Genomic DNA, 22,307 nt, shown 5'->3' on the forward strand with positions numbered 1-22,307 from the left:
TAAATGAGCTCAAACTCTAACTGCTAAATTTGGCATTAAAGAACTTGGTATTAAATGAACACATAATTGCTTGTACTGAGCATTTAAAAACTAACTATGAATACACTTCAAGACTTAAGCATGTGAATGACTTAATTCACTCAATACTCACCTTGCACATTTAGCACCCTTTCCACATTCACATCAGACAGTCGCTTTTTCCGAAGTTCAGCTCGTATCCTGAACACTTGATCAGCATATGGAGTCACCACACCAATACTGCCGTCATCTAACTTCCCCCATGCTACCGGCCACTTCCTTCTTAATTCTTCTACACGTTCCACCACTTCAAACACCTTTAAACAAACACACATAGACACGTTAAAGTTATCGCCAATGTTCAGAGAAAAGGATATGGTAACTGAAATAGATATATAAAGGATCTCATTTTAGCAAATGCCATTTAAAAACTACTTGTATAAATGGGATACCACTATGCTAATGTGAACAGAGTAAGAATAAAAACTTTTAATCTACACTTTACACAGTAAAATTCTAAAATCATGCAACCAGTGAAAATAGGAAAATCAGAGATAAAGCAATTGGCCCCTTCCTCTCACCAGTCTCTCATTCTTAAATAGGGACAGACTCAAATTTCTGTGTAGGACAGAAGACAGAAAGACCAGGACCCACATCCCCAGGATGTCTCAGTCCAGTGTACTCTCTCCAGATCAGGCCAATGAAACCAATCAACCAACTAGAAGATTCCTGGAATCTGGGCCATTAGGTCTCAGAAATAAAAGGTATAAGCACTGCCCTCACCGACCAGCCAGCAGCTGACACCAAACCACAGCTGGGACTAGGCCAAATTTAGATCAGAGACACAGACTTTCAGAATTCACTGCCTTCAAGTGGTACAAGTTCAGCCAAACCATTCCATTAACCTTACAATAAAGTAATACCACATTTTACGCAAATGGATTTTTTGGATCCCATAATGACAGAGCTTAGGGTTTGGTCTACTCTAATTAAATGAATTTATCAAACATTTCCAATGTTTCGTATAGCAGAGGATACAAAGATTGATAAAACATGTTCCTTGCCTGTTACAAGATTACTGTCTATTTAGAAAAGAGTCACAATAAAATATATACGTAAGGCAAGCACAGTACAAGGTCAGTCAAGATTCCATATTTGATGGAAAATGCTGATCTATACATCCAAGCTCAATGAATTTCAACGAGGAAAAATTCAAAGAGATCTGTCCCCAGACACATCATAGTCAAAAAGCCAAAAGTAAAAAGTAAAAATAAAAAATAAAATAAAAAATAAAAAAAAAGTAAAAATAAAATCTTGAAACCACAAAGAGATAAACAACTCTTGACTTAAAATGCAATTCCATTAAGATTAATAGATTTTTTTCACTAGAAACAACAGTCTAGAAAGCAGTGGGAAACATTTTTCAATGTGCTGAAAAAAGAAAAACTAAACCAATAATATTCCACAAATCTCTCTCTCAAAAATGAGGGCAAAATAAAGGCATTTCCAGATAAACAAAAACTAGGAGATTCCTTATTAGCAGACTCCTCTTACAAGAAATAATAAAGTAAGTTCTTCAAGCTGAAAGCAAGTGACACCAGTGATTCAAATCCACACAGAGGGCTGCTAAGGGCAATTAAGTAGGTAATTATAACAGTGTAACAGCGTACTTCTTTCTCCTCTTAACTGATTTTAAAAACAAATACATAAAACATATGTATATATAATTGTATTATTAGACTACAACATATACATATGTAATATATTTAACAATAACAGCACAAAGGAAATAGATGGAAAATGACACCAGATGGTAACACAAATCCACAGAGAGCAGTAAAAAGAATCAGAAATAATAAAGAAGATTAATACAGCAAACTCTACAAATACGTACTTGTCCCTTCTTTCAGAATTTCTGAAGACATAAAATTATATAAATAATTACAGAAATGTTTTGTTGAGTTTGTAATATATATAAATACATATTTACACACCTAGAGGTTTAATGTATGTAATAATAATAGCAGAAAAAGGGAGGAAGGGAATATAACTATGTAGTTTCAATGTACAAAGCTCATTGGAATTAAGTTAGTATAAATTCAAAGTAGATTCTGATAAGTGACGGTGTATATCATAAGCCCCAGAGCAGGGGTCCTCAAGCTTTTTAAATAGGGGGCCAGTTCACTGTCCCTCAGACCCTTGGAGGGCCAGACTGCGGGCCCTGGGACAAGCTGGCTGCTAAGCAGGACAGACAGCGGTGGCAAAAACACCCGGCGAGCCAGATAAATGTCCTAGGTGGGCCACATGTGACCCGTGGGCCATAGTTTGAGGATGCCTGCCCTAGAGAAACCACTAAGGCAACAACTCAATTATATCATTGAAAAAATAATTAAAGGAATTAAAAATGTGACACTAGGCTCGGCGCCTGTGGCTCAAGCAGCTAAGGTGCCAGCCACATACACCTAAGGTGGCGGGTTCGAATCCCCAGCCCGGGCCCGCCAAACAACAATGATGGCTGCAACTAAAAAATGGCCGGGCGCTGTGACGGGCGCCTGTGGTCCCAGCTACTTGGGAGGCTGAAACAGGAGACTCGCTTGAGCCCAGGAGTTGGAGGTTGCTATGAGCTGTGATGCCATGGCACTCTACCCAGGGGGATAGCTTGAGGCTCCGTCTCAAAAAAAAAAAAAAAAGTGACACTAGAAAATATGCACTTAAAAAATACAAGAAAGAGGAAAAAAGCAAAGTTAAATCCAACCATATAGGTAATAGCATTAAATGTGAATGGATTAAATAATCCAGTCAAAAGGCAGAGATTTTTCAAGCTAGATTAAAAAAAAAAAGAAAGAAAGAAAAAAAGCAAGATCTAATGACATAATGCCTATAGGAGATACACTTCAGCTTCAAAGGTATAAAGAGGATGAAAAATATATATGCAAACAGCAACCATAAACAAGCTAGGATGGTTATACCAACATCTAATGAACTGACTTTAAACCTCCCCAAAAGTGTTACTGAAGAGGGACATTTTGAAATGATAAAAAGGTCAATTCATTAGAAAGATATACCTAACAATTATAAACATACATATAATTATACATTCTCCTACGAGATAAGGCAAAATCATGCTTTCCTCCATACCTCAGTTCTCACCAAACCTGATGGATTCTTTTTTCGTGTCTACAGGACTCTGTCTACCTCTCACATCATGTTATCTTATGCTTATATGTTTCCATAGCTCGTCCCTTCAGGCTGAATTTCTCAAGGTTAAGAATCATGTCTTGGTGCTCAGTATTTATGGGTTTTGTCCAACTTGACATTAAATTAAAATCATGATTATTGAGATACTAATTCAGAATCAAGATAAAAGAATGATCTTTCTCAGTCTCCTACCATTTTAAGCATGTGAAGAAAAGACACAAGTTCAAATGATATACAAAGCACATGATGTACAAGCGCAAGCATATACAAAGAACATCTTAAAATATGTTCCCCAAACAAAGGAGAACTATACACAGCAAAAATGCTGTGAGTGTTCAGGTTTTTAAATTTCATTTTTAATTCTAACTTTTAAGTTTATTTTTATTTTAATGCTGTATAAGAATATCTAACCTTTTTTTGTTTAGATTTTCTTTCTGAGACAGAGTTTCACTTATTAACCCTCGGTAGAGTGCTGTGGCTTCGCAGCTCACAGCAACCTTCAACTCCTTGGGCTTAGGTGATTCTCTTGCCTCAGCCTCCCAAGTAGCTGGGACCACAGATGCCCGCTACAATGCCCAGCTATTTTTTGTTGTTGTTGTTCCAGTTTGGTCAGGGCAATATCTTACTTTTATAACAATGAAATCAAAAAGCAGTAAATTTTACTCAGAATCTTCACAAAAAAAGAGATCTCATTTTTCCTCTGTCAGTGTAGCTGGTGCCACCTGCTCTGCTCTATAACACAAAGTAGTTACTTAAATAACACAAAGTATTCAAGACTTCCAAAATGTTTTACTGTCCAGATATGCCTATACTGGCACCCAAACTTCAAATTGCCTACACTGGTATTTGGCTCAGTTCAACAAGAATTGGCTTTCACGGCTCCGCGCCTATAGCTCAACCGGCTAAGGCGCCAGCCACGTACACCTAAGCTGTCGGGTTCGAATCCCCAGCCCGGACCCGCCAAACAACGATGATGGCTGCAACCAAAAAATAGCCGGGCGTTGTGGCGGGCGCCTGTGGTCCCAGCTACTTGGGAGGCGGAGGCAGGAGACTCGCTTGAGCCCAGGAGTTGGAGGTTGCTGTGAGCTGTAATGCCATGGCACTCTGCCCAGGGGGACAGCTTGAGGCTCTGTCTCAAAAAAAAAAAAAAAAAAGAATTGGCTTTCACCCCTTGTAGAAAGAACCCCTGAAGCAACGTGTCTCAGAATTGTTGACTATAGTAACTCCTGGGGCTGAAAAGAGTGATTGAACAACTATGTTCTGATAAACTTCAAAGTGGCTTGTAATTTTTCCAAAGTTATATATTTAATAATTAAAGGTCACATAAGTATTGCCTTTGTGTTTTTTTGATACAAAAAAAATGTATTTTTCCAAAAATTTTGGGAGTAAGATTCACAGTCTGGGAAGATGTGCCTTATTTATCCTACCTATCGCTTATAATAAGGTTTCTTAGGCAAAACCCCATATAACTGTGAAGGAAGCCTGGGGCAAACATCATCCCTGCCTCAAATCAGGTATTAAGACTCCTCTCTAATCCCTGAGGGCCACGGAGGCTTCTGGATTTCAGGCCCTCCCACCACCATGGCTGGTTTCCAGGCCAGTGACTCCCAACCTGAGTGTAAAAATAGTAAAGGAGACCCCTAGAGTTATTTTCAATATTTCAAATTTTTTTCATAAGTTTACCTTTTCCTAAAGTTAAATGGCACAGACCAAAATGTCAAGTTTCTTTGCTTTGAGCTAGGATTTTATCAAGTAAGTACTAATGGTTTTCCTGTACTAACTTATAACTACAGGCCTCTGATCAATTTTTTTAAAGGAAAAATGAATTCCTACTATGTGATAAAAGCAATTTCTTCGAAAATAAGATGGGTAAAGCATGGCATTTAAGGGCAGCGGAGATGAGAGATCGAGAACCACTCCCCCCACGATCAGGATCAGCCAGACACTCCTCTCTTCAGGTTTCCTGAAGTCCAGAACTCCACCGCCTTCTGACAGCCAGAACCTTAACCCCCGGCTTTCTGGCCTGCCAGCTCCCAAAGACTGCCATTTTTTTGGTCTTCTGCCTGATTTGAACCTTCATACTACCCAAGTTCTGTCTGAACTTAAAAAACAAAAACCATAAGACAACTGTGTAAGCTGGAGCACATAATGGGAGAGCAGCACCGCCGTCTGGGTCTGTGTGATCTCTGTGGAGCACGGGATTCTGTAATTCCAATCTTACTCATTTAAAAGGATACCTGATTTGGGTATGCACTGTAAACTTTTACAGAGCTTATTTTAGATACCTAAGGATAAAGATTTATTTAAGAAGGCTGTTGGCTTTTCTTTTAAATGAAATCATGTACTTTTGCATTTTATCATAAGACAAAAAGTAAATCAAAGTTTTTGTTTCCCACAGGAGATTCATCTTAACGAATCGATGTTATACACCAAAGAATAAATTTTACAGACTATTTTCATGCAAATGAAGTCAACACACAGTAAAATGTCAACCCAACATTTTAAATAACTGCTCAATAAAAGCAAACCATGTGACCGAGAAAATGTTAACAATTTGAGAAAAAGAAAAACAACTGAGGTACCTCTGCATTATTATAAAAAGCTGTACTATTTTTTTCTTGTACATCTTCCCCTCGTGCTGTAAAGAAAGTGAGTGGGTAGAAATCCTTGTGTGCTGGCTGCTTTCCACTGGCCATCAATTTGCCCTCATAGAAAAGCTCAGAGGTGTAACTGCAAAAGAAAGACAAAAATAACAGCAGTAATTTATCATCAAAATTAATTTCACCTATAAGAAAAAAGTCAATTCTAATAATATTGTTTTATGGCCATGATTAATTTTAGTCCAAATAACTGATACTTATGATGCCAAGAATTTATCCAAAAATAGCCATAGCAATAACAACAGAGTAAGCTCTGGGTTTAACACTGTTAAGTGGATTGATTTTTTTTTGGGGGGGGGGGGAATTGATTGTGTTAAGTATGAAGCTAGAATACAGGAAGAAATGATGACAGTTCAAAACTAGAAGAGAACTTTGCTCTATGAAAAAATTTTCCACCATTATATTTTCTTGGTTAATGCCAATTTTTATTTTCATGGATCTTAGGCAGACATGTACCACACAATGTTCAACAACAGACCACCCATACAAAGGTGATCCCATAAAATCTTATCATAAGACAAACCATACTACCGTGTTTTTACTGTATCTTTCCTATGTTTAGATATGTTCAGATAAGCAAATATTTACCACTGTGTTACAACTGCCTGCAATACTCAGTACAGTAACCTGCTGTACAGGTAGGAGCCTAGGAGCCATAGCCTAGGTATATATTAGTTCAGGCCATCTAGGTCAGTGGAACTAAGTATGCTTTATGACAGGATGTTTACAGGACAAAAATCACCTAATGACACATTTCTCAGAACACATCTGTCAATAAGTGACTGTCATTACCGTACTCAGACATGCAAACACAGATATTGACACACTGCACACAGCTGAAAGACAGTGAAGCCTTCAACTGAAAACTGAATCCACTTTACTGATAAAGATCCCAGCTAGTGCTTATCACTGATTGCAGCAAATGATTGGCAACAATAAAAGAAGAGTCATATTTTGAGACATTGATAAAGTTATATCTACCCAGGTGTTTGCAGAGAAACCTAAAGTGGTTTTCATATGACTGATATAATATTATTAAATTATACTAATTTTATTTATTTATTTACTTATTTATTTTGAGACAGAGTCTCAAGCTGTTACCCTGGGCAGAGTGCCATGGCATCACAGCTCACAGCAACCTCAAACTCTTGGGTTTATGAGATTATCTTACCTCAGCCCCCCAAGTAACTGGGACTACAGGCACCTGCCACAATGCCTGGCTATTTTTTTTTTTTGTTGTTGTTGTAGTTGCCATTGTTGTTTTAGCTGGCCTGGGCCGGTTCAAACCTACCAGCCTCGGGGTATGTGGCCAGCTCCCTACCCACTGAGCTACGGGCTCTGCCAAATCATACTCATTTTTTTAAAGTGTAAGTACGGTGGGGGTAGTGACTAGAAAGAGGTGGAAAGAGACTTTCCAAAAGATTGGGAATGTTCTGTTTCTTGATCTGGATGCAGGTTACATGGTGTGCTTAGGTTGTGACTATCCATCAGCTGCCATTTATAATATGCTCATGTTACAGATGGATACTGTATTTACTAGAAATCTTCTAAAGACTTATTAAGACTTATTAATAAGTTTCGTGGTTTTGCTCTCTTTCTTCTTTCCTTTCTTCCTTTCCTTTAGAACACGTTCCTTGCACCTGTACATATAACAGCCACAGACATATACGCAAGCCATTATATTCTGGGGACTCCATCTATTAGAGCATATAGTTTTTCATACAGATTACAATTTTAGTCATGGAAAAATAATGTCATAGCTAATGGAACCTATTTGTGAAAAATTACAACCCTGACCTTTGAAGTGGTCTTTTTTTGGTGGGCAGGGTCTCTTCACTTGCTCAGGGTGGAGAGCAATCTGGAACCATGGCTCACTGCAGTTTTGAGCTCTTAGGCTCAAGCAATTCTTCTGTACCAGCCTCCCAAGTAGCTGAGACCAGAGGCACACGGCACCACACCCAGATAATTTTTCTATTTTTATTTGTTTATTTATCTATCTATTGATCTACCTAGCTATCAATTGACTGACTGAAGAGATGGGGTCTGGCTATAGCCCAGGCTGGTCTCGAATGCCTGAGCTCAAGCAATCTATCCACTTCAGCCTCCCAAAGTGCTAGGATTACAGGCATGAACCACCATGCCAGCCTGAAGTGATCTTTTATAGGCATAAAATTTAACACATCCAATTAATGGTATCTAGAAAAAACAAATGAATTTTTTAAAAAGTTTTAATTGAGTATAACTTGCACCACTAGAGGGACATCCTGTAACTCTGTTGGGAATAATCAGTCCCCAGTAAGAGTGTGGGTTTGAGTTCCCTCCCACCAGACCCCGGGCAGTGTGACGCACAGGGAGCAGTTCACACCTACTTGATGATAGCTTCATGAGAGCGGTAGTTCTCACATAAGAGGATCCTACATGGAAACTCAGCAGGGTAATGCTCATAGAGCCTATCAAGTAAGGAAACATGGAGGTTTCTCTCCCTGGCAAACTCGCTGTAAACAAAAGGACTGAGCTGTAACAGACAAACATATAGAGAAAATTTAACTAAATACACAATAGTATTTTTTAACCTACTTATAAAATGTCTGATATGTAAAAACTTCTGACATACTAAGACCTCTGCATGCTAAATGCTAGAGTGAGCAAAACCAATAATACCTTCTATGACCAATTTTACTACTATTAAGAATTAGGCTAAAATTTCTAACTTCACTGCTTTACAACAACCTAAACTTTATAGTTTCTATATACAGATTAATAAAGGGCTCCTCTACCAACAAAATGAATAGCTACTACTTCAATAATGACAGGATGTAACTCATTGCATCATTGGGCAAGTCCAAACAGTTGTTTCACTAAAATTGATCAATTATCTGGAATGATGAGTTGGTTAGACGCCCACACAGCCTATGACTTAAAGAATTATTTTTAACAGTTAACAAAACAGCCCTCTTGATGTCAAAGTATAAGGAGCCATGGTCTGTTATGCCTTTTACTGCTAAAGAACAAAATCAAACTAAGTTGGGCAAAGAAACAGAAACAGAATTTGTTCCTCTACCGTCAATTCTTTCCTAGATATCTTGACAGCTATAATGTTCAATCAACTATGGCAGAAGAGAAAGAATCCAAAATTGCAACTTTATAAAATAGATCTTAATAGAAAAAATTGTATTTCTCTTTCTTCCTTAGCAGTATTCAAACACACAGACGCTTATATATTCTTTAAGCTTTTTACTGTAATTTTTAATCAAGCCCTCTATTTTCTATGATATCAAACATTGACCTTTCAGAAAAATAAATATTAGAGACAGAGTTGATAAATTATAGAAAGAATTGTTTAAATGCTGTCATATAAAGAATCAGATATTCATACTAGAGAGAACGGAGCTTCAAGTTAATAAACATAAAAACCGTAGCACTGATGGGCTCTCAATCTCTCCAACTATCTCTCCAAAGAAAACAGAGTCGAGGGGATAGTCATTTTTCTTCAGAATATTAACAATTTTTACTGTTAGTACAGACCCATTTAAAGCACTTAAACTAAAATATACAGCACAATTTCATAGAGTGCTGAATAGAGAAAAGTAGAATATTAAACATCAAAATACAACTAAAAGTTACTTTCAATACAGTGACTCAGAGGGATTTACCTGCATGTGATCACCAGCCAAGACTATCCGAGTGTTTTTAGTTGCTAATGCTAGAGGCATAATGGTTTCACACTCCATGGCTTGGGCAGCTTCATCTAATAAAATATGGGTAAAAAACCCTAGAAAGTACAACGTAAACATAGTAAAGCCTATTACAACAGCAAAGAAGTACTGAGAAGTATTGTAGTTATTTTCCTTTCTGCTAAGGAAACAGTTTAGTTCTCTAATCTGAGTTGTGAATGCTTTCAACACCTATCCTCCACTTAAGACAATGTCCATTTTAATCAGCATTTTAAAAACAGAAGTTAAAAAGAATAATTATTTTAGTCAATAAAAGATAAATGCATGTGGTGCCAAGAGCCCAAAGACGAATTGTTGAATCAGCATATACAGAAAAGATTTCTAAAGCACAAGAAAGGAGTTTTTGACCAAAAGAGGACAACTAAACACCGACAGCCCCAAAGCCCTTTGGCTATTTATTTGGAAAAACACCATGTATAAATAAATGGTATTATGGTTCATAAACAGCTTTGCCCTAAACACACATATCAGAAATTTAGATAAAGAAAATCATACCCCAAATCTAACAATATAAAGGAGAAAATGATAATCAAACTTGGACCTGTTAAATCTGAGTGTAGAATATACATGTCTTAACATAATAACTAAGAAAATGCGGTGAAGGCTATGTTAACCAGTTGCATGAAAGTATTTCAAACTGTATATAAAACCAGCACATTGTGCCCCATAATTACATTAATGTACACAGCTATGATTTTATTTAAAAAAAAAAAAAACTTGGACCAAAGACAAAGAGTATCTTATTATAATAGCAAATTCACTAATTTGATTGCTTAAGTTTATTTTACATATATACCATAAATATACATATAGTATATGGTTACATATGTACTATAAAAAATTACATAATTTCTTAGTCTAAGACGCTACCCTAATCTAAAAAGAAATTACTGTTCTTCAGGCTTGGCACCCGTGGCACAGTAGTTATGGCACCAGCCACATCCACCAAGGCTGGCAGGTTCATGCACCAAGGCTGGCAGGTTCATGCACCAAGGCTGGCAGGTTCAAGCCCGGCACAGGCCAGCCAAACAACGGCTGACAACTACAACAAGAAAACAGCCCCCCCTATTGCTAACTCACCAGGGTAAGAAGAAGGGGGCTCTCTCCTTTTTAGCATAGCAAACGATACAGAATAGTTTTTCAACAGAATGGAAAAGTTTTAAACTCTCTGGAGTCCAGTGGCAGTTGACTCGGGAACCTAACCTGTATTTCTATCCTTATTTCTACCTCTATGAGTATCAGAAAGTTCCAGACAATCTGCTTATACAACTTTCTAAAGCAACTTGTTTTGAGTTGAGAACTTCTAAAATCTTACTGACTGGCATAATAACCATCAGCATCATCCATTCAAACAAATGGCTATGGCTAAAAGTACCAATAACCAGTGTAGAATTACCAACAGTGGCCCAAACATGATACAGACGCATGCATTTTTCTCCCTGCTGAGGAGAATTTGTACTTTTGTTCTACAAGACTAATTAAAGAAAATGATTACCTAAAAAGGATCAAACTGGAAAAACTTGGACATGGAGAGAATCTGTTTTCCTAAGATAAAATTTTAATTAAATAGAGCTAGGCTTGCATCAAGAACTGGATAAATCATGAAATTGGTATGATATCACTTAAGCTAAAAAAGGTAACTTAATCAGACTGACTTAGCCTGAGCCTTCGTTTTCCCATCTGTAAAATAAACTTCCACAGGGTTGATATGAGAACTAATGAAATCAACTATAAACAACCTTCGGAACAAAGGAACTAGTTGACTTCTAATAAGTATCATTCTAACCTCTAGCTTTGCAAAGGCATTCTTTACTCTGTCTCACAAAACTATACTATTAGAGAAGGCTTTAGATTCTAATCTCCGTGGCCAATATGCAGAGTATAATCATCAAGTAATGAGACTGATTGTTAAATAAACATACCAAAATTTACATTTCAAATAACTGTTGTTCCATTCAAAGAAGTCACTTGGGATGAAATATAACTCATTCCAATGATGCTGCCACTGTTCAAAAACATTTCTGAAACTCTGCTTTTGTAACTGCCCTCACTAGCCAGCTCTGAGCTGCATGGACAAGAAAATAAATCTCATTACCTGAGAGGCACGTCTCCTTCCTTTTTAAACTCCTAATGGTATTGCTCAGTTTGATCGCCTATCTGATTCATCAGACATGTCTCAGAAAGATTGGGAAGCCTTTCTAAAATTAAATCTGCTCTCAACTTAAACAAAAAAAGTTTGGCCACCATTGCTTCATTTAAGATAAACACAAGTTTATCAAGGGCCCCCAGGTGTCTAGACCCTGGGCCAGGTGCCAGGAATACGAGGTGAAGAGAACACTCTCTACCTTCCAGGGACTCAGATGTTCAAAGGAATTTGTCATTGGCTCTCAAAGCAATTCCAAAAAGAGACAGCAAAAAAGTGTTGAGCAATGGCGATAATTATAACTTGGCAGTAATAGACAAATATTCTTCTAGAGCCGCTACTTTAAAGCTACACTACTTTTATGGTTATGTTTCACCTTCTTGACCAAAACAACCTATTATCTTACATCTGTAAGTTCCCAGAACATTAGTTTGATTTTACATAGTTCCTGTACTTAAATATAAATATAAAAATCCTACCACGATTCTCGTCTCTATACCATCTAATGCAAAAGCATCTATCACAAAAACTTGAGAAAACTGTGAAAAACACCAACACTGTCCAAATTTGAATTCTTCGCATGATCATAAATACTACCTGATGAATTAGAGAACAAATGGAATAGCAGTCACTAAAATGTTTAAACTACGAGCTGGCAGATTTTTTTTTTCAGTAAAGGGCCACACCATATAAATGCATATATACGTGGGCCATGTAGTCAATCTCTGCTGCAATAGCTCAACTCAGCTATTGTAGCCTGAAAGCATCCACAGACAATGAACAGCTAACTACATGGGCAGGGCTATGTTCCACCCAATAAAACTTTATTTACAAAAACAGAAAGCAAACAGATTTGGCCTGTAAGGTACAGTTTGCCCACCCCTAGTCTAAACTGAATTCATAAGCCCTGAACTTGTTGAGACACCATGTGTCCTGAGTCAGCATACCAGGTTCAAGGTCCAATTGACAGAGGTACTGGGAAGTGTTCAACGTAACAACAACCACTCGATGTTTAAGAATATCTTCTTTCTGTGGCATCTGAAAGGTGGAATGTGCACTTGAGATCAAACAGTACTGATGCACAACTGGGTGGACAGTCTTTACCCAGCGATTTCTGAAATATACCCTATAAAAGAAGATAATATACATATTTCTGATTTACATTTATCAATACCTTTAATAGTATACAATAATTTAAATACTAACATTATTTTAAGACATCATTATCTAGAAATGAACAAATCTGATAACCATTATTAATACTCTACTTGAATAGAACTTAATAGACAACTGTCACTATATTCACTGTAACTTCCCCTCCCTACAAAATAAAATTTAAACAGAAAGTACATGCGCTACCACAAAATAAATATCTAGTTATTTTTAAGTGTTCGTGTTAATCTTGCAATAGAATGACACATAAACATAAATTTCATAAGCATCACATTTTTTTAAGTTCAAAACCTTTCCATTTTGGAATCGCATTTTTCTAGAATTTTCTTACAGAAATAAACTGAATGCATAGTTTAATGATTTGTGCTAATAAAAAATAGTGAATTGCGTACTTATATAGAAATTCGAAGGTTATTTACATTTTGCTTTAGAATATATTATAACTATACTTAAACATACCAAGGTTCTAGAACTTTAAAAACAAATTTAAATTGTGATCAGAAAATCTTTAACGTGCATCTCTTCCATTAAATGAAAAAGAAAAATACTAATAGGCTTCATGCAATGGATTACTAAGATAGTATAGAAATGACTCGCCCGTCCATCCACCTACACAACCATCTCTAATTCACTCTTACACCTAAGATTTTGGGGGCAGCTACCATGTTCCAGCATAGAGGCAGATCACACAGGACTTGTCAGTAACCATAAATTTAGCCTTTGGCTTTACTCTGAAAACCATCAGAAAGCTCCAACAGGGCACTTCTATGACATGACTTACGCTGTTGAAGGATTAGTCTGTTTCTCTGGGCAGAATATCTAGGGGTACAGGCATGAACGGTGATGTGCTGGCACATGTTTAACAACTGGTTAGGAGACAGGGGACAGGCGGGGTTTGTATTGTTTGCTGATTTCTATGGTGTGAAACTACTATCATGGCTGATTCCAAGCTACAGCATGATGTCACATGCACATCATCAGCTGTTACAAGACGGTACAAGTTGGTTCCAACACACCACTGAGGACGATAAATGTTGGAGCAGGAGTGGAAGCAAAGAGACCAGGTGGGGGTTTATTATAAGAGAAGACTGGCGGCTGGGAGTGGGGTGGTATTACTAGAAAGGTGGGAAAAGGTCAGATTCACTAGACGTTTTGAGAGTAAGGCCGGCAGAATTAATGATGAACTAGATGTAGCATTTAAGAGAAAGGGTGATTGTATGCTTTTGAAACTAGGATTGATGGTAATGTTTACAAAGGCGGTGATAGAGAGAAATCAATTTGGAGTGGGAATTGGGATTATCTTCAGTTTTGGAGCTATTCAGTAGACATCCAAGTGAAGATCTCCATTAAGCAGGGTGGTATGTCAGTTTGGAGTCTGGGAGACCGCCTGGGGCAAACTATGTACCATGGGGTAATACTAAACCTCCGACTGGCTAGGCGCCCGTAGCACAGTAGTTACAGCGCCAGCCACATACACTGAGGGTAGTGGTTTCGAACCCGGCCCAGGCCAGCTAATCAACTGCAACAAAAAAATAGCCAGGCATTGTGGCAGGCGCCCATAGTCCCAGCTGCTTACTTGGGAGGCTGAGGCAAGAGAATAGCTTAAGCCCAAGAGTTGGAGGTCGCTGTGAGCTGTGACGCCACAGCACTCTACCAAGGGTGACATAGTGAGATTCTATCTCAAAAACAAAGTAAAATAAACCTTGGACTGGATGAGATCATCTGGAGAATAAGAGCAGACAAAAACACAAGTAGAAAGCAGAAAGACTGAAGGATCACCCCAACATTTCGGGGCCAAGGAGAGACGAGGGATCCAGTAACGGAGACTGGGAAGGAGCAGTCAGCGAAATAAGAGAGAACTCAGGAGTGTCTGGGATGTTGGAAGTAAAATGAAGACAGTATTTCAGAGAGAATAGGAGTCACTGTGCCCAGTGCTGCTAAGGTGAGTAAAATGGGGCTTGACCACGGGACGGAGCAACAATAAAACCAACACGATGACCTCAATATGACAGTTTTACAGTAAAAGTAGAGATGGAAATCTTGTTAGCTTGAGCTCAAGAGAGGAAGTAGGGGCAAGGAGTACTACTTATCAACAACCAAGCAGAAAAATTCTGCTTATGCAGATGGGGTCAAGGTAAGTCTTTGGTTCTGTTTTTTCAAATAACAAACTATATTTGTATGCTGAAGAGAGAAAAAAGAAGGGAGGAGAGGAGAAGGTGAACAGAGGAAAGGAAGAGAGCTCATTCACAAGTAGAGGAGGAGGCCTTAGCAGGGAGCAAGGACAGCTGGAAGGTCCAAGTCAGACAGATCTGTCCAAGGGAAACTGTGTGTGACCCTAGCACTCTGGACGGCCAAGGCAGCCAGATCACTCGAGGCCAAGAGTTTGTGAGACCAGCTTGGGCAACATAGCAAGACCCTTTCTCTACAAAAATTATAAATAAAAAAATACCCTGGCATGGTGGTATGCATCTGTCATCCCAGCTACTCAAGAGGCTGAGGTGGGAGGATTTATTTAGGAGTCTGAGGTTGCAATAAGCTATAATGACACCACTGTACACTAGCCCAGCCTCCCAGAGTGCTAGGACTAAAGGAATAAGTCAGTGTACCCCACCTAGTTTATGTATTTTTTAATTTACATAACGTGTATGTTTCATGCATTTCATACATATAATTTAGGAGAATGTCAGTAAACATCAGGGGAAACTGCTAAGAGAGTCAAAGGTGCTTGCCCTTAGAATGCATGTTTGGTGGGCAGTAGCCTAGGTAAAAAAAAAAACAAATTTTCGCTAGCAACTTTAAAATACAACATGACCTTTTATAATATTGTATGTATGTGAAAGTACAAATCTAAAACAACAGCGATCTAATTATACTCATTATAGAGAAAAACATTGGTAATGTTTGAATTTAACCTTACTTATCAATGACTTTTTAAAATCTAATTAAAATTCTCTAGTTTCTCCCCCTTAAAAAGAACCTTCACTTTCCTCATCTTCTTCATCCACTGCCCAATCTCTTCTCAGTACTAGTCGTTGCCCTCTCCATTACCAACCCCCCTACTCCCTGCTTTGAGGATTCAACTGGCTTCACCACCATCCAATCAAAGGACGTAACTTCCACGTCACTAAATCAGGTGGGCAAACGCTGGCCCATGGCACCAGCTCTGTCGTTGCTCCCTTCCAGCACACCCCCTTCCCTCACTTCCATGACTCTACGCCCTTCCTAGCCTTCCTCTCCAGCTCTCTCCTGTCCCTGAGAACCTGACAATCTCGTCCCTGTGCACGGATTCAATCACCACCAATGCCCTGGTGACACACATTTCCTCACCTCGGCGCCCAACAATGCATGTCCCTCAAGGCAGTTTCCAAGGCAGCTCGAAGGTTAAAATACAAAACATAATCTCCTGATCTTCTCCAATCTGTTCTAATCCTCCATGAAACACTTAAAACAAGCTTTGATGCCACTGCACTCCAGCCTAGGTGAAAAGCAAGACCCCAATACCAAAACAAAGGGGAAACTACAGGCCAGTACCTCCAAGAAACAATGTATGCAAAAATCCTCAATAAAATACTAGCAAACTGAATCCAACAGTAACATGGAAAAGATAATTCACCACAATCCAGTGGGCTTCATCCCAGAGATGCAAGGACAGCTCAACATACACAAGTCAATAAATGTGATTCACCACAAACCCGGAATTAAAAACAAAAACCATAAGGTCATCTCAATAGATGCAGAGAAAGTATTTGATAAAATCCAGCATCCCTTCATGATAAAAAAAAAAAAAACCTTCAAAAAACTCAGCCTAGAGGGAACATAACTCAAAATAATAAAAAGCATATTTTGGGCTCAGCGCCTGTGGCTCAAGTGGCTAAGGCACCAACCACATACACCTGAGCTGGCAGGTTCAAATCCAGCCAGGGCCCGCCAAACAACAATGACAGCTGCAACCAAAAAATAGCCAGGCGTTGTGGCAGGCACCTGTAGTCCCAGCTACTTGGGAGATGGAGGCAAGAGAATCACTTGAGCCCAGGAGTTGGAGGTTGCTGTGAGCTGTGATGCCACGGCATTCTACCCAGGGTGACAGCTTGAGGCTCTGTCTCAAAAAAAAAAAAGCATATTTTGACAAACCCACACCCAACATCATACTGAATAAGGGAAAGTTGAAAGTATCTCCCCTAAGAAACGGGAGAAGACGAGGATGCCCATGTTCACCACTTCTATTTAGCAGCGGTACTCTTAAGTCTTACAGAGCAATCAAGCAAGAGAAAGAAGCAAACGAGAGTGGAGAAAACGGAAGTCATATTATCTCTGCTTGCTGATGATACAATCTTACACCTAGATTTAATAAATAAATTTAACAAAGTCTTAGGTTATAAAATCAACTAAAAAATCAATAGCATTTTTATACAGGGTGACCATAAAGTTCGTGTAGGTTTTATACAGAGTGACCATAAAGTTTGTTCGACCATAAATAGATAACTAGGCCCAGCGCTCATAGCACAGTGGTTACGGCGCCAGCCACATGCACCAAGGCTGGCAGGTTCAAGCCCAGCCCAGGCCAGCTAACCAACAATGACAACTGAAACAAAAACAAAATAGCCGGGCATTGTGTTGGATGCCTGTAGTCCCAGCTACTTGGGAGGCTGAGGCAAGAGAAATCCTTAAGCCCAAGAGTTTGAAGTTGCTGTGAGCTGTGACGCCATGGCACTCTTAGGGAGACATAGTAAGACCCTGTCTCAAAAAATAAATAAAAAATTAAAATAAAAAAATAAAATAGATAACTATACCTGTATACCAATAGTGACCAAGCTAAGAACCAAAGCAAGATCTCAACCTCATTTACAATAGCTGCAAAAAATAAAATTAAAAAAACAAAACAATACAATCCCTAGGAATAAATTTAAGAAGAACTATAAGGATGACACGAATGGAAAAACATCCTATCCTGCGCCCATGGTTTAGAAGAATTGATATTGTTAAAAAGTAATCCACAGATTTAATGCAATCCCTATCAAAATACTGACATCATTTTTTACAGAATTAGAAAAAATAACTCTAAACTTCATATGGAAACAAACAAACAAACAAAATAGAGCCTGAATAGCCAAGTACTATTCATTTTACTTAAGTAAAAATTACAAAACTGGAGGCATCACATTATTGACTTCAAAAAATACCGCAAGGCTATGGTAACCAAAACAGCATGACTGGCATAAAGTGGACCCACAGATCAGTGGAACAGAATGGAGAACCCAGAAATAAAACCGTGCCCTGACAACCAAGTGATCTTTGACAAAGCAAGCAAAACACACTTTGGGGAAAGTACACATTAGTCAGTACAGAAAAATGAAACTAACACCTCTCTCTCATCACATATGAAAATTAACTCAAGATGGATGAAAGAATTAAAAGACCAGAAACTATAAAAATACTAGAAGAAAACCTAGGAAAAATTCTTCTGGACATTGACCTAGGCAAGGAATTCATGACTAAGACCCCAAAAGCAAATGCAAGAAAAACAAAAATAGACAAGTGGAATTTTATCTAAAAAGCTTCTGTATAACAAAAGAAATTTTATAAAGACTAAATAGACAGAATGGGAGAAATTATTTATAAACCATGACCCTGACAAACCTACAATATACAGAATTTACAAGTAACGCAAACAACTCAGCAAGAAAAAAAAAAACCACCACCTTAAAAAGCCCGCAAGTGATATGAACAGGCATTTTTCAAAAGAAAATATACAAATGGCCAATTAACATATGAAAAAATGTTCAACATCACTAATCATCAGAGAAATGCATATTAAAACCACAATGATGCCTGTTCCCACCTACTAGGCAGGTTGAGGCATGAGGATCACTTCAGCCCAAGAGTTTGAGGTTGCTGTGAGCTAGGATACCACAACACTCTACCCAGAGCCACAGAGTGAGACTCTGTCTCAAAAAACCAAAAACCTAAAACAAACAAACAAACAACAACAACAACAAAAAACACAACGGGCCACGATGGTTTTGTTCAGTGAGTAGGATGTCAGCCACATACACCTAGGCTGGTAGGTTCCATCCTGGCCTGGACCTGCTAAACAACAATGACAACCGCAACCAAAAAAAAAAAAAAAAAAAATAGCCGCGTCATGGCAGGTGTCTGTAGTCTCAGTTACCTGGGAGGCTGAGGCAAGAGAATGGCGTAAGCCTGAGAGTCTGAGGTTGCTATGAGCTGTGACGTCTACTGAGGGCAACATAATAAGACTCTGTCTCAGAAAAAGAATAAATAAATAACACAATGAGATACCATCTTACTACAATTAGAATGGCCATTATTAAAATAAAAAACAATGGATGTTGGCTTTGGATGTGGTGAAAAGGGAATACTTATACGCTGTTGGCAGGAGTGTAAATTAGTACAACCTCTATGGAGATCAGTACAGATATTTCTCAAGGAACTAAAAGTAGACCTACCATTCAATTTTATAATCCCACACCTGGGCATCTATCTAAAGGAAAAGAAATCATTATATCAAAAAGATACCCACGCTTGTATATTTATTGCAGCACAATTCACATTTGCAAAGATATGGATGAAATCAACCTAAGTGTCTATTAATCATTGAGTGGATAAAAAAATGTGGTGTTTATATATGTATGTATGGAATATGGAATGCTACTCAGCCATAAGAATGAATGAAATAATGTATTTTGCAGCGATTTAGATGAAAATGGAGGTCATTATCCTAAGAGAAGTAACTCAGGACCAGAAAAATAAATGAAGCTTGTTCTCACTTATAAATGGAAGGTGAGCTACAGCCACACAAGGACACACCGAGTGGTATAATGGACTCTGGAGATTTAAAAGGGAGGGGAGAGGAAAGGGATGAGGGAGAGGGGCACCATATATACTACATGCGTAACAGGAATAGGTACAAACGCCCAGACTTCAAAGCTATGCAACATATACATGTACCGGGTACTGGAATTCAATTGGTACTCTCTCACTCTATTAACATAAAAAAAAGATTTACATATATTCTCTGTACTTTAATTGTATGCCAACATTTAAAACACACCTCAGACTTCTTGAAATCAAAGAACTGACAGTGACAAAAGATACCTGCAAGCTCACAGTATAAAATATAAGCAATATTAAATTACAGATTAGTATCAATTAATTTATAGATTTTTTTCCAGAAACAGACCAATCCACACATCCCACATGAATTCTAATAATTCTTAAAATAGGAGATAATTTGATAACATATAATTTTAATTCACTAAAATTTTATCCACCTATTACAATCACATGCAATAAATTTTTAAAAAACCTTAAAATATTACCTAAGAGGAACGTATAAAACAAAAACATTACCTAAGATACTATGAATCAGAAAGACTTGATACCAGAAAAAATTTGTTTTTTTAAAGATGAATCTAAAATAACAAATGCCTTCAATTTGCCCAGAAAGTACTAACTGCTCGCCTTCTCCATGCATAACCTCTATCTTCTAAGCCATAACTGTGCCAGAACCTAATAATGATCTTCAGAACCATATACAAAAAGAAACCATGTTTTCCTCTGATTCCATTTTAAAATCTTCTAATTCTAATGAAGAAGCAAAAACTGAAACTACACTTGATCTAAAATGATTTCTAAAACCTCCACCCTCAGATATGTTAAGCTCAGTTCAACTCTTGTCACCTATTAGAATTTTATAAATTTTAATCATAAGTAATGTGTATTTAAAGACATTGACTATTCAACATTTGTGACTATTTTCACACTGTGGCACTCTCCAGGGCTTGGTCTCGACTATACTGTGAAGCAGTGAACTCTTTATTAGCCTTGCTCCCTGGAAATGCCAGTCTTCACGGTCATGTGCAGACACGTAGTGCCCTCTGGTGTTCTTTCCCCTGCATCCTGGAACAACTCAGAGAAAGCTAATCATCCCAGGATACTCAGTCATTCTAATTTTCTATTTCTCTCAAATTGATCCTGTTTGTTGTCCATTAAGAAAATTATAAATTAATCTGAGTTAATGTAATAGATGGTGCTAATAAATCCTAACAATTCAAAGCATCAATCCTCCTAGGAAATACATTAGCAAGTTAACCCCTTTCCCAAAGAAAAAACTATGGTTTAAATGTAGGATGTCATCAAGAAAATACAGTAGAACCTCAGCCAGCTGACCATCCAAGGGACTGTAACGAACCGGTCAACATAAGGAAGGAGGCCTGCTGTCCTGATATGTACATGCAGTGCACGTCTGAGAATTAGGTCAACTTAAGGAGGAGGTCGAGGTAGGGAAGTGATCAACTACAGAGGTTCCACTGTATCTGAGGAAGAAAGACTTTTTCTCAGTTTATTCTATTTACTAAATGAAATAACATGCAATTTGTATTTGAATACACCGTATTTAAATATTTTTCCATCTTGTACTGAATCACTCTTGAGACTATTATAGACAGGTGAGACTTTCTGCTACATGGCAACTGTCTGTATTTGGACCATTACAATATAGACATTACCTATTTGAACATAACCCCTTATTCTAAACATATCCATGTAGCACATGTATTGTAATCTCCAAAAAATAATTTTACATGAAAAATATTAAATATAACCTAGCTAAATAATGAATTTTAATACTCATCAACTAGTTCTATAGTCCCAATGTCAACCCAGATTTAAGGGGCTTACTTCACTGTTTCCAAGACAAATAAACATGATAATTAAGGCTATCACCTTTCCTACAATCATACACATGCACATGCACACACGCACAATCTACCAATAATAAAAGCAAACAGAACATACAACTTATCTCCAATAAAGTAAAAACACACAGCAAAAATGCTGGCTACTCAACCTTCACTTACAATATAAAAAGATTAGAATCTAAAGCAAAGTAGTTATTGATTTATCCTCCAATAAATACCATATTTTCATTTATAGTGATTACATACAGGTGACATTTTCTTACTAACGACAACTGGATTCTACTTAAAATAATTATCTCTGAATATGGCATAAAAACCTGTGTTAACAGGCCACACCACTTTTTTCCCTCTTTTGTTTATTTTTACTGCAATTCTAAAACCATTCAAATGGCTTTGGTTATGGTTATTGAAGAATTAAATAGCATAATTTCATTTTTTTCATGCCTGGGCTCAAGTAGAAATAAAATGTTAGTGAGTTATGATTCAAAAGTATGGTTAAAAATTAATTTATAAACAATAATTGTATTCAAACCACCTAGGGCATGACATATTAGTTTGTAAAATGGCAAAACTAAACATTAATTCATATAACAATGAAAGCAAATGGTATAATAAACAACCACTTAATGATTCTTTATTGTTTTCTGAAGAAAAGGATTTT

At 37.6% G+C, this 22,307-nt stretch overlaps 1 protein-coding gene across 2 annotated transcripts in view; it reads right to left on the reverse strand.

The window, feature by feature from the left end:
• The window catches only part of HELZ (helicase with zinc finger), a 165,485-nt gene that overhangs the window by 52,141 nt on the left and 91,037 nt on the right, over positions 1-22,307 (reverse strand). For both annotated transcript variants that reach the window (XM_012803215.2, XM_023511111.1), the window contains exons 18-22: positions 12,701-12,879; positions 9,530-9,648; positions 8,246-8,391; positions 5,799-5,946; positions 152-335 (exon numbers count right to left, since the gene is read on the reverse strand). In XM_012803215.2, the coding sequence (XP_012658669.1) occupies positions 152-335; positions 5,799-5,946; positions 8,246-8,391; positions 9,530-9,648; positions 12,701-12,879 (776 nt within the window). The remainder of the gene's footprint in view (positions 1-151; positions 336-5,798; positions 5,947-8,245; positions 8,392-9,529; positions 9,649-12,700; positions 12,880-22,307) is intronic.

Source organism: Otolemur garnettii, unplaced genomic scaffold (genome assembly GCF_000181295.1).
Source record: "Otolemur garnettii isolate 467f Iridium unplaced genomic scaffold, OtoGar3 scaffold00018, whole genome shotgun sequence".
Taxonomy (NCBI): domain Eukaryota; kingdom Metazoa; phylum Chordata; class Mammalia; order Primates; family Galagidae; genus Otolemur; species Otolemur garnettii.